Source organism: Hemicordylus capensis, chromosome 4 (assembly GCF_027244095.1).
Source record: "Hemicordylus capensis ecotype Gifberg chromosome 4, rHemCap1.1.pri, whole genome shotgun sequence".
Classification (NCBI taxonomy): domain Eukaryota; kingdom Metazoa; phylum Chordata; class Lepidosauria; order Squamata; family Cordylidae; genus Hemicordylus; species Hemicordylus capensis.
In genome coordinates, this window is record NC_069660.1 from 292943460 (window position 1) to 292956545 (window position 13086).

The 13086-nt window shown below is 43.1% G+C and overlaps 1 protein-coding gene across 3 annotated transcripts in view; it reads right to left on the reverse strand.

The window, feature by feature from the left end:
• The window catches only part of NUDCD1 (NudC domain containing 1), a 102769-nt gene that overhangs the window by 22974 nt on the left and 66709 nt on the right, over positions 1-13086 (reverse strand). For all 3 annotated transcript variants that reach the window (XM_053248297.1, XM_053248298.1, XM_053248299.1), the window contains exon 8: positions 10667-10792. In XM_053248297.1, the coding sequence (XP_053104272.1) occupies positions 10667-10792 (126 nt within the window). The remainder of the gene's footprint in view (positions 1-10666; positions 10793-13086) is intronic.

Here is a 13086-nt window from a genome sequence, read left to right on the forward strand (position 1 = left end):
GGCCTGTTCTTCTATATGTTTAACTATTTTAGTATGCTTTAGTAAGTATGCTTACGATCAATTTACTCAGCACAGATGTTAAGCTAACCGGCCTGTAGTCTCCTAGATCCCCCCAGATCCCTTTTTGAAAACTAGAGTTTCTTAGCTACTTTCCATTTCTCTGGTACAGAGCCTGATTGCAGGGACAAGTTGCATATTTTTGCTAGGACATCAGCAATTTCACATTTGAGTTCCTTCAGAACTTTTGGGTGGATGCCATCTGGCCCGGGCCATTTGTTATTTTATTTAGTTTTTCCAAGACAGCTTATTATTTATTTATTTATTTAAACATTTTATATCCCACTCTTCCTCCAAGGAGCCCAAAGTGGTGTACTACATACTTAAGTTTCTCCTCACAACAACCCTGTGAAGTAGGTTAGGCTGAGAGAGAAGTGACTGGCCCAGAGTCACCCAGCAAGTATCATGGCTGAATGGGGATTTGAATTCGGGTCTCCCCGGTCCTAGTCCAGCACATCTTAGAACATCCTCTCTCATCACCTCAGATTGGCCCAGTTCTTCAGCCTCCAAGCCCAAGAATCTCCATTCCGGAGCAGGTTTATGGTCAGTATCCTCCACGATGAAGACAGATACAAATAACTTATTAAGCTTCTCTTCAATCTCCTTATCCTCCTTAATAATCACTTTCACACCCTCATCATTTAAGAGTCCAACCGCATAGCATAGTGGTTAGAGTGTTGGACTAGGACCAGGAAGACCCAAGTTCGAATCCCCATTCAACCATGAAACTCATGGGGTGACTTTGGGCCAGTCATGTATCTCTCAGCCTAACCAACCTCACGGGGTTGTTGTGAGGATAAACATAACCATGTACTCCTTGGAGGAAGAGTGGGATATAAATGTAAAAGATAAATAAAATAAAATAAAGAATGTATTGTTATTCCCCTTGACACTTCTAGCTACATGTTCTTCAAACTCTCTTTTTGCATCTCCTTGCATTTCTTTTAGCTAGAGATTATACTCCTTTCTGTTCTCTTTATTTGGGCAGGACTTCCATTTTCTGAAGGAAGTCTTCTTCCCTTTTATTGCTTCCCAGACTCTACTTGTTAGTCATGCTGGCGGCCTCCTGAACTTGGTGGTACCTTTCCTCCTCCTTGGTATACATTCCAACTGAGCTTCTATTACTGTGGTTTTAAGTAAGTTTCATGCTTTCTGATTTGACCCTCCTGACATCTCCTTTCAGCTTCTTTTTAACCAGTGCCCTCATTTTTGAGAAGTTTCCTCTTCTGAAGTCCAATGCATCTGTGTTGGAGATGCATGCTGGAGATATAAACTATTTCTTTGAAGATTAAGATCTGCCCTTATTTAGAGCCAGATAGTCAACAAAACCAATAACTAGACTTGTTGATAAAATGGCTGCACATTTGATCAGTCAGGGGCGTAGCAAGGTTGGAGTGGGCCCAGAGACAAGATTTTAAAATGTACCCCCCCCTCCACTGAAGCTCAGCTCATGAAGTAAAGAAATCTTAAATGAGACTGAATGGTGGTAACAAAAAGCATAGTAAAAACCTATGTGCCACAATAGAACATCATCCTAAATTATTTTTTAAAAGGTTTTGTAAATTGTGGACGACGCAAGTCATTTAATGGTACTAGAGAAAGACATGCTGTTCTGGTAGCTCCAGGTCTTAACACTCACATCAATTCTGGAGGATGAATACAACTGAAGGAAGCCCGGGCGGGTGCACGGCTGGGGGGATCAGTCATGTAACTTGCCTCTGGGGGGCCCCCCAAGGCAGTGGGCCCCCAGACAACTGTCTCCCCTTGCCCTATTATAGTTACACCCCTGGGCTAGTGCAGAGCTCACTATGAAAACTGCTAATCCTACCACAGAGTGGTAGCTCACTCGAATTGTCCACTTCCCATAATAAGCTTTAGAATCCCCCAGTCTTCATTGGGTGGTAGAAAGACACAAAAAGGGACCTCTCTGCAATTCAGCCTTTAGGAGAAACATCATATTTTTCAGAGTATGCACATGCATTTTATTTGTTTTGAGATTTGTATTCCATTACATGGGTTTACCTAACTTTCAGGGCCACTCACAATACACAGATTAAAATCAGTGACTTTAATCAGAAAAAGATTAAGATAGCATAAGCAACACCAGAGCCTCAGAATAAAAGCCACCCTTGTTTCCAAAGTCTGATGGGAAAGGAAATGTTTTTAATAACTTCCTAAATATATGAACAGAGCTGGTCTGCTGGTTGTCTTTGCAGTGGAAATTCCATAATGAGGGTGGCAATGGTGAAACAAATATGCACATCCACGAACACATTAGCGCTTTCAAGCTTGACCAAGGTTTTTTTGTGGTATCAGCAACGATCCATCACAAAGATTACTCCTTATATATTTTAAAACACATCAGAAAATGCTTAGCATTATTTTCTTACTAATTTAGTTGAAATGTTGCTAAAGAGATCAAGTCACTCCCTGAAGTGCCATGTTTAAACTGAATGAGCATCAAGGGAGGGAACTGCAGGAGGAAAAGTAGCATTTTCTTACTGGCAGCCAGACTGTAATTGCTAAAATAGAATAACTCTGGTTAGGAACTGGGCAACAAGACAATCTTACAATTATTGGCTGACATCCCCACTAATGGTGGGGAGGTACAGTTTGCAAGCTGCCTCTGCAGTGTTTAGTAATGGAAAGGCATGGGGGGAAATGGTTTTCGCCAATCCCCCTCCCACCGGAAGTGCTCTCTGAGACCTAGAAGTAGGTCCCTGAAGATTGTGCAGCCCTTCCTTAGGGACCTATTTCTGGATCACGGGAACACTTCTGGAGGATTGGCAGAAATTGTCCCACCCCTCCGCACATGTGCAGCACGACTTGGCATGACTAAATGCTGCAATGGCAGTTAGCAAACTGTGCTTCCTCATTGTTAGTGGGGATATCAGCCACTGTCCTGTAAGACCTAAACCAGGAGGGTATTCTACCAAAGTTACAGCGGTTACACTGCTGTAAGCTTTGCTAGAATGCAACGCTGTCCTAATAGTAAGTTACAAACTGCTTCCAAAATCTTAATTAACCTATACAAATGTTATGGCGAATTACAGGTAGACCACAGCTTCTGACCATTGAAGCGAGGAGTTATGGTCATACTTTACTATCTTGTATTGCAACTGCAGTGGTGAAGCTTCACCATGAAACCTTGTAAGCTGCCTTATACCGAGAAAGAATATTTGTCCATCTAGCTCATATTGTCTACACTGACTGACAATGCTTTTCCAAGGTTTCAAGCAGGAGTCATAAGAACATCCCTGCTGGATCAGGTCCAAGGCCTATCTAGTCCAGCATACTGTTTCACAAAATGGCCCATCTGCTGCTTCCGGGAAACCCACAGGCAAGAGGAGAGGGCATGTCCTCTCTCCTGCTGTTGCCCCCCTGCAACTGGTATTTAGAGGCATCTTGCCTCTTAGGTTGGAGGTGGCCTATAGTCCTCGGACAAGTAGCTATTAATAGACTTGTCCTCCGTGAATTTCTCTAAGTTCTGGAGATGCCAGGAAATGAACCTGGGACCTTCTGCATGCAAGCAGATGCTCTATGATTGAACAACAGTTCCATCTGCTAAAGGGAATAGTAGAAAGTGGCCCCATGCAGTCACCCTTCCAAATGCAAACCAAGGCAGGCCCTGCTTAGAAAAGTAGAAAATTCATGCCTGCTACTGCAAGACCAGCTCCCCATGCATGTATCAGAGAAGTGGGTGGGGAAGGGAAAGAAAAGCAAGCTCTGGTCCAACAAACAGCGGTCACAGAGCAGATTTTGCATCTATGATACAATCAAACAGAAGGAGCAGCTGCTGCAGTTGCTTAGCTCATCTGCTGCCCTTCCCTCCAAGGGTGTGTGACCTGGATGCTCTTCTACAACGATGCCCACCCATTCCATTTCTCTTTGCTGGGAAAAGGAATTCACACAAATGCACTTGCTGCATAATCAGACAGCATTGTGGAGTGCCCTACTACCAGGTTTTTGAGGGTCATTTTATTTATTATTTATTTAAAATATTTATACCTCCCCCTTTCAGTGCACTGCTATGCAGGGCGGCTTTCAGGGAGGAGAAGCCTCCTACCAATGTACGCATGGGAGAATCTGTGGGTAAGGGGAGCAGAGAGATGCAGAGACACACTTTGGGGGACAGGGAGAAATTCTCCTCCTCCAGTTTGTTGATATCAGGGGTGTGAGCCTGAGCATGTGTACTGGAATTTACCAGTCAAAACATTTGCTGAAGGCCATTTATTTGAAAGAAGTCCCCCCAAATCAGAAAAGATTGTCTATGTTCTTCATATAGGCTGAAAAAGAAAATAAATAGCCTGCCAAAAACAATTATCAAAAAACCATGAATGTTATCAATACCAATGCACTGATCAGTTGAAAATAAACAAAGCATCACTAACGACCGTCATTTTCCTTCACCACTGACTATACAGACATAACTGGTGTGGACATTTTTGGATCAGACAAGATCAATTCCCATGAAACTGGTTCTTTGTTTCAAAATTATACATCGGGCATAGTTAAACCATCTTCAGACTGAGTACATGCAGACACACACAATAATGCACTTTGGCACAAAGATTTAACACATGTTGAGTAGACCCAACCATTCCTATCCAGGAAAACCTCGGTATCCACCGGGGTTCCATTCTGCAGCAGGGACTGAGGTTGCTGAAACAGCGGATTCTGAGGCATTGACTCTATGGGATGGGGATGGGGTAAGGTTCCTGGAAGCTGGAAAAGGGGCAAAACCACACAAAAAGGTCCCCTACCGTGCTCTGCAGGTATCCAGCTGTCCAAGAATGGCGCCCCCTGGCCCAAATTCCCTGGTTTTTTCCATGGAAAAAATGCTTTTCTAAAAAGAAATGAGCCACAAAATGGCGGCCAGAAATGACCTCCACAATCACTTCCAGCCCTCTAGGAACCACGGATACATAGATTTTAACACTTTTGTATCCACGGATAATTTATTTAAAGGGCAAATTCCTGGCAAAACAGGTGGGTCTTAAGAGGGGCCTTAAAAGCAGCGAGGGAGGGGGTTGAATGTATCTGGGGGGTGGGGGTGGAGAGTGTTCCAAAAAAGAGGGGCAGTCACAGAGAAGGCCCTCCTATGGGCCCAGGCACCATGCACTACACCAGCGCCTGAGACACTAAGGAGGGCCAGCTGAGAAGACCTCACAGGTTGGAATACAACTGGCCGAGAGAGTTAATCCCAGAGATATACAGCTGCTAAGCCCATAAGGATTCTGTAGGTGAGAACCAGCACTTTGAATTGGACCCGGAAGCGAACCGGTAACCAGTGCAGCGACCATAAAAGATGATATTGGTAATTATATTGGTGATAAAGATGATAATGATATTTGGGTGTCAATTAGACACCTGCAAACATGCAAAAACGCAGATATAAAGTCCACAGATAACCAGGTTTGTCTGATTTTATATATTAAAATAATGCAAACCTCTGTTTTTCAGGAACAGTTACAGATTTAAAGATGCATGCTACCTTTAATTGCTAATCAACACTGACTGGGTTTAATTAAGCTGCTATGTGCACTATAATAAATAGTGAAACTCTGACCAAGAAAGAATGGCTGAATCCCATCAGAAGGTGCTGCCTTCACTTCTGCTTTTGAGAGCAGTTCATGTTAAAGTAAAATGAAGACTGCTTTGAGCAAAGACTGCCTAGTGTAATAAAGCTCTCCATCGCCATGTTTAGTTTTAAGAAGAAAATCAATGTATGCAGAACTAATCTTGAAGTCTGAATAAGCTTTGGGATGGCAAGTCTTTATTCTGTTCAGCTTGCAAACCCGAACTGTGAAAGTTCTGTTCCTAAGTGTTTTCTCCCATTCTTCTTGCTAATAGAAGTTGAACAGGTTGTTAGGCATTGGGAATGTTTTGGAGAAGGTGAACCTCTTTTGAACAGGAAGGTTTCACTTTGAACTATAATGAGACCAGTCTGCTGGCATTTAAAATAATTAAAGTAGTAGAGAAGTGCTTAAGACAGGCCTTTACAACAACCAGTGGCCCACCAAGATAAATGTAGCCCATCAGTCATGTATCATGACCTGCTAGAAGCTTAATTGATCCTTGTTTTTACAGTCCCAATAAAGTAATAAAAGCAGAAGGGTATACTGACCAACACTTGGGTCACCATACATGACTGGGGGCCACAACTGGCTTGGTGGATTTCAGCTTATGCAGCTTGTTTTAAATTAACGTCTGGGGGTAAAAGGAACATCCAGTTTGGGATTACCTTTCCTGAATATTCCATATCTTCAAAGTGGTACTTGAATAGAAATGGACAATGGGAATATAAATTAAAGTAGAGCAAATCAAGAAGGTGTTTGTATGCTAATTCCAGAAGTCTATAAATAGGGATGCGCAGAACTGGTTCGGTCTACTGCGAACCGGGCCAGTCTGAGTGGTTCGATCACGAACCACGTCAAACTGGTTCGTCAACTCAACCGGGCCAGCTGGTGGGTTCAACCGAACCGGTTTGGTGACACACAGTTCAGTCCAAATTCAGTTTGACTGAATGGTCTATGCACCCGCCTAGCTGTAAACCAAGATAAATCTACTTGCTACTAAGATGGAACACACATTTCGCAGACATATTGGAAAAACAGGATACTGGACAGGAAATCAAGGAAAGAGGAAACTGTAATTGAGAGAGGGAGAGGGTAGAAATCATCCAAGGAAAAATCTTTCCCCAAAATATGTTCCAGATAACATCAGTACACAGGGAATCTTTCTTGACTACAGACACCAGAACCACTACCACCCGCCCTCCCCGCCCAAAGATCATTAGGGTTGAGAGACCCTCAGCAAGAGGGGTAAATGTGCTGTGGGTGGCACATTCTCCTGAAGGAGAAATGTAGAATGCCCAGAAACAAGGCAGAGACACCTTCTTGCTTCCGCTGAAGCTGTCAGTCCTGCATCCGATGTTGTTGCCAAGAATCCCTCGTCCCTCAGAAGCAGCTTTTGGGAGGGGCTTTGGCAGCTGCTGTGAGGGGGAGAGGGAAATGGCTTGTACTCACACAATTTCATGAAGGTGCTGTGGATGCTAGCAAAGGTTGTTTAATGAAAGTAATTGCCACTGGGTTAAGGCGAACAAAAAATACTGCTCATTAACATTAAATGCACATGTTGTGAAGGCCATCATGCACAGAGAGCTTTAAAAACTATTATATAATTTAATGGGCTATAAGTGCTATTAGCCATAATCACTCAAAATGGATCTGACAAGTTCAGAGAAACAGGATAATTCCGATTGCTAAATGCTAGGGACAAACAATGGAAGGCGCCTATTTTCATTATTCCCCATGTCTCACTAGTAGAGACCTGGACTAGATGAACTCTGGTCTGAGCTAGCAGGACAGATCTTGTGCTTTTTTCTGCACACATGAGTATACGCCCCTGTCTAAAACAATCCATGACATGGTCTCACTACTACTTAAAGTTGTGCCGTCAAGTCAGTGTCTGCTCCTCAAGACCACAGAGCCATGTGGTTTTCTTGGATAGTGTTCAGGAGGGGTCATCTCCTCTACCACTGTCATCTACCACTGTCATCTCCCGCACAGTATGAGATGATGCCTTTCAGCACCTTCCTATATTGCTGCTGCCCAATTTCCTTCCCATAGTCTGGGAAACATACAGTAGGGATTTGAACCAGCAACCTCTTGCTCCCTAAGCAAGTTACTTCCCCACTGCGCCATTAGGTGGCTTTCACTACTACTACTACTACTACTACTACTACTTATATACCGCTTATCAACAAAAGTTCTCACAGTGGTTTACATCAAAAAATAAATAAGGTGGTTCCCTGTCCCCAAAGGGCTCACAATCTAAAAAGGAACACAAGGTAGAACCCAGCAATAGCCAGTGGTGTGCTAGCAGTGAACAGGGCCAGTTGCTCTCCCCCTCCTAGATATAAGAGAATCACCACTCTAAAAGGTGCCTCTTTGCTCCATGAGCCCTGGATATCTCTTCCTTGATAGTGGTGAATATTAAAAATTAGTGGTGAAACACTTCTGGTTTTTGCCATGACTTTAAAGGAGGGATGCACAACAACACTGTCCCTCCAGGTGTCGCTGGATGACATTCCCGCCCCCGCCCCAATAGCCAGGGATGATGGAAACTGTAGTTCCACAACAACTGGCGGGCCGGAGTTCTGCAGCCAAGCTTTAAAGGAAGTTGCATTTTCTTGTAGAATCCAAAAGCCTAACCCTAAATACATATATTAGTCAGGCATGTCTCGATTCATAGGGATCATTTTTTAAAAGAGGTAAAAAGAGGACGACATTAAATATGGTAATTAATGTACTAATGTTTTGCCCATCAAACTGCAGAGGAGCAAATGAAATCATCAGTCATTTTAAAACAACCTGCTTGAAAGGGGCCTATTTATGTTCCTCTAAAAATCTGACAAACAGGTATTAAGAACAAAACCATTTGCATAGAGCTTGACTTCCCTGGGAGCTAACTGGCAATTATGTGATCCCAGTGCTTAGAGAGGAGCCTGTACCTCTCATGAACATGCATTCACTGCTTGTTATCTATCTACTGCCTTTTTGTTTCTGTCACAGTTAACGATCTTTCAGCATCGTGTTTTTTGATAATGAATGGCAGCAACCTTTTGGCTTAGATGCAAACAAGATGAGCTGTTGTTCTCGCATTTAATCAAAAAAGGAGACCGTGAATTAAAAATCAAACAAAAAACAACAACAAAAAACCCAGGTCTGATAAGGCTGCTTTATCACTACTCAAAGAACTTGGAATGATTTGCAGAATGATTCCACTTTGCCCATCCAGTTTAATAGTACTATATAGGGAAGTTTTTGATCTGTTGCTTGAAAGCAGCATGCTTCAAGATTATGGAGGTGTAGCAGTGTGGGGTGGTTGTCTTGGCCCAAACTGAGCACCTTTCCATTAGAAACGCCCTCTCCCACTGCAAAGCTTCACCAAGTGCAACTAAAATGAATCAAAGAGAGACGGGTTGGCTGACAGTGCTCATGTTTTGGGACTGGCAGTCGGCAGATAACAGTTTAATAGGACAGTGTAAGGCTACACTGGCCCAGGAATGAAGCCTAGAAAAGGAATAGTTCATAAAAACAAATAATTGCCTCGTCGGCTTCAAGAACCATCAGTCAATCCATGATAGTGACAGCAAGTACAGGAGTGCTTGCAGGTTAGTAGAGGCAATATCCCCTGTTTGCCAATGAGCTTAAAGATATGTCCGGGTTGTGTGCGCACAGGTTTTTTGTTTGTTTCTAATTAGCTTGTTTGAAGTGACACCAGATGGTTTTCTTTCTAAATATCTGTGGGACCTTTAAAATGCACCGTTTTTCATTTATAACATAAATTAGAGTGTTACGCCCAACACCTGCAAACGGTGCCACTCCACATGCTAATCACTGCTAAAGCTGGAAGATCAGCAAATCACTTCAAAAAGGGCAAAAGAGAGATAAAAACTCATTTTACAAGCCTGGCATAGCAGCAGCTTAGACTTTTACGATATACCCTCCTCTGCCCATGTAATCCAATTTAAATTTAACAAATGGTTACTAATCAGGTGCCTTAGTGCAGGTACCGATGCAAGATGGATAAAAAGGCAATGAACTGTGCATGAGAGTCTTGTGTGTTCTTATATTCAGTCCTTCTTAATTGGATTTAGTGTCTCAGTAGGACACTGGTATCCAACATGGCAGATAGTTGTATAATGCTTTTGAAAGAATAGGGGCTGGCATGCAGACTAATGCAGCAAAGGTGCTGCTAATGCTGCACTACAACTAAAGAGGAAGGGGATTTTTATTGATCTCCCTTTCCCTCTGAAGCTCACTGTGCCTCCTGAAGATAAATCCCTGAGGGCTGCGTGACCCTCAGGGACATTTTCAGGAGGGACAGTTAGCTTCAGAGGGAAGGGAGATCAATAAAAATCCCCTCCCCCTTTAATAATAAACAAAAATTCCCCCCCCCAGCACCATCACAATGTTAGTCTGTATGTCAGTCACTACCTTCCATAGTACAAACAGCAACAATAAGGCATCTTTTATCAAAATGCTATGCAAATATTTTAAGCAGAAGGCATATCTGCAATACACATAAAGTGAAGCAAGGAGTAGTAGCAAGAAGAGAACAATGCACCTATTATATTCACGAACAATTACATAGGTTTCTCCCTGTTATTACCTAAGTTGATTACATAGCCTATCACACAAGGTCCAAATTATATTTATTTATTAATTTCTCCATTTACATCCTGCTCTTCCCCCAAGGAGCCCAGAGCAGTGTACATGGCTATGTTTATACTCATACAAACTCTGTGGAATAGGCTAGGCTGTGGCCCAGAGTCACCCAGTGAGTTTCATGGTGAATGGGGATCTGAGTGCAAGTCTCCGCAGTCCTAGTCCAACACTCTTGCCGCTACTACACCACATTGGCTCTCAGAATTATGCATCCTGGGCAGTTCCTAGTTTGTCCATCCCACTCCCCACACCTTAAAGGCAAAACAGTAGTAACTGGCTTTAGACTGAGCAGAACCAGCAGGTGGTGGGGGGGAGGAAGTTCCCTATGGATAGCCTTGTGATTAAGGATCTCAAGGATATTATATTATACTTACCACATGTGTGGCCTTCAAGGTATTGCCATCAAACCTGCACAAACTTGTGCTGTCTTCAAGGAAAATATCACATTCTTCCAATTCCTGGGCATTGCATGGAGGGTTATCTTTGTTAGGGTCGGGATTCTGAAACCAGAAGGTTTATTTTATTGAGATTTTGAGACATTCCAAGGCATAATACCACAACAAAATGATTTTTTAAAAATACTCTGAAAAACTGTATGGATACTAAATGATGTACTGTGTCAGATATTTCAAAGGCACTTCAAACAAAGTCTTTTTGTTTGAGGCAGGTGACTATAAGAAAAAGGGCCTTTTCAGTGGTGGCACCCCACCTCTGGAATAGCCTCTCTGGTGAAGCTCACTTGGCATCATCACTTGGTTCTTTTAGATGCCAAGTGAAGACCTTTCTCTTCACCCTGGCCTTTTAAAAAGGTCTTTTAATTAAAAAAAATATTGCTCTATTTTATTATGATTTTTTTTTTGCTTAGTTTTAATGTGTTTTAATTGTATGTTTTATTGTTTTACTTTGTGAGTAAAGTTGTTAATTCTTATTCTTATTCTTGCATTAATGGAATTAGGTCACAGAATTAGGTCACAGAAAATACATGGTAAACCTTCCTGGACTGTACCATTTTAGACTGCAGGTATGGGATAGAATAATCCCCTCATGCAAGATAAATTACATGAAACTGAACATGGCTAGTATAAAACTCTTCCCCTTGGGCTACATGCAGAGAAGATTTTAAAAACAACAACATGGGGAACATCCCTTATGAAACAATCAAGGAAGGAGTGCACCACTGGCTATTTCTGCACACTTGAATCAGCCTGTAGACACTTCCAAGTCTTAAAAGAGTTTTAGAGTTGTTGTGTCAATGCCAAGAACACTTCTTCCATCATAGAGATCCGGAAAATACTTGGTGTAGTGTTCTTGAAGAATATTCAAAATCAAGACAATAACAGATGTACAGGGTTCAAACCATTCAGGTTGCAGTCTTGCAGCAAAGAATTATATTGTTAGGAGCACCCCCCACTATTTGGTTTTACTTTAGCACACCCCATTCTTGTTTGTCTCCCTGGAAGACTGTGTCCTTTTGTGCCTCGGCAGCCTTAAAATCAAAATAAGCAGCTTTGCTAGCAAAAGAGTCTGCTAGCAAGTACGGCAGACCAGCAAAGGTGTGACTCAATCACAGCTCCAGGGGGAAAGTATCTTGACATGCAGAAGGATGTAAAGATGCCCGAGCATTTCCAAATCAGTATCACAAGTATTGCCAAGTCAGGGGATTCCCCAACATCTATTCATTCACTTAACTTAGAGGTTCAACACTCTGCAGCACTATGTGGAAGTGATCAACAGGAACAGAATCTCTGTCAGGTGCATAGGGATAGTGGAGTGGGATTGGAACAAATGTGTCTGGGCTCGGGGGACAGGGGCCCTCAAGGAGCCCCCTCACCTGCCAAGATGCCCCCTTGCTCCCCCTGCACAATTATCCCTTCCCCACCCAGCCACTGAGGGTGAGTGTGTTCTCCTGTGCCAGCCACACCCCTTCCCCCTACTTCTGCATGCTGATGCAGGGGGCCTAGAGAACACTGCGTGTGAGTGCACAGCTACTTGCTCTCTCCATCCAGGAAGCGTTTTGTTAAAGGGATCTGCATGAGTTCAAACAATTATGCAAACCAGGGTACAATGCCTCTTACCCTGATGTTGATTAGGGATGTAAATAAGAACATAAGAACAGCCCTGCTCGATTAGGCCCATCTAGTCCAGCACCCTGTTTCACACAGTGGCCCACCAGATGCCACTGGAAGCTTACAGCAGGAGTTGAGGGCATGCCCTCTCTCCTGCTGTTACTCCCCTGCAACTGGTACTCAGAGGCATCCTGCATGGAACAGGATTTGCAAGCTGGTTGTTCCGAGGTCAGAACAGAACGCAAATCCACAAAATGTTCCACCGGAATAACCATGCAAGCTGGTTGTTCCGACAGAATGGGCACGGAACATTTTGAGTGTTTCAAGCACCATTTTGGTGGGCTGTTTCCCCCCCTTTCGTTGTGTATTTGGCACTGGCTTCCTATCAACTTGATTTGTATGATAACAAGCCAACCAAGAAGCAAGGAAATTGTAAGCTAATCGGAAGCCAGTGCCAAAAACAGGAAGCAAGGGAAAAACCAGCCTACCAAAATGGCGCTCGGAACACTACGACTTGGAATGGGGTCATTCCATTCCAAGCTCGAAACAGGTCCTTCATTTGAAAGGCGTTCTGTTTTGAGCTCAGAATACTCCAAATGGCCTGTTTGGGGTTGGAACTTTCTGGACATCCCTCTTGTAGATGATTGTGGAAATAGGCCTATCATCTCAGATTCAGCTTCTCATCTGTAAAACGGGAATGACATACTCGCCAGCTGGATGCGATGACA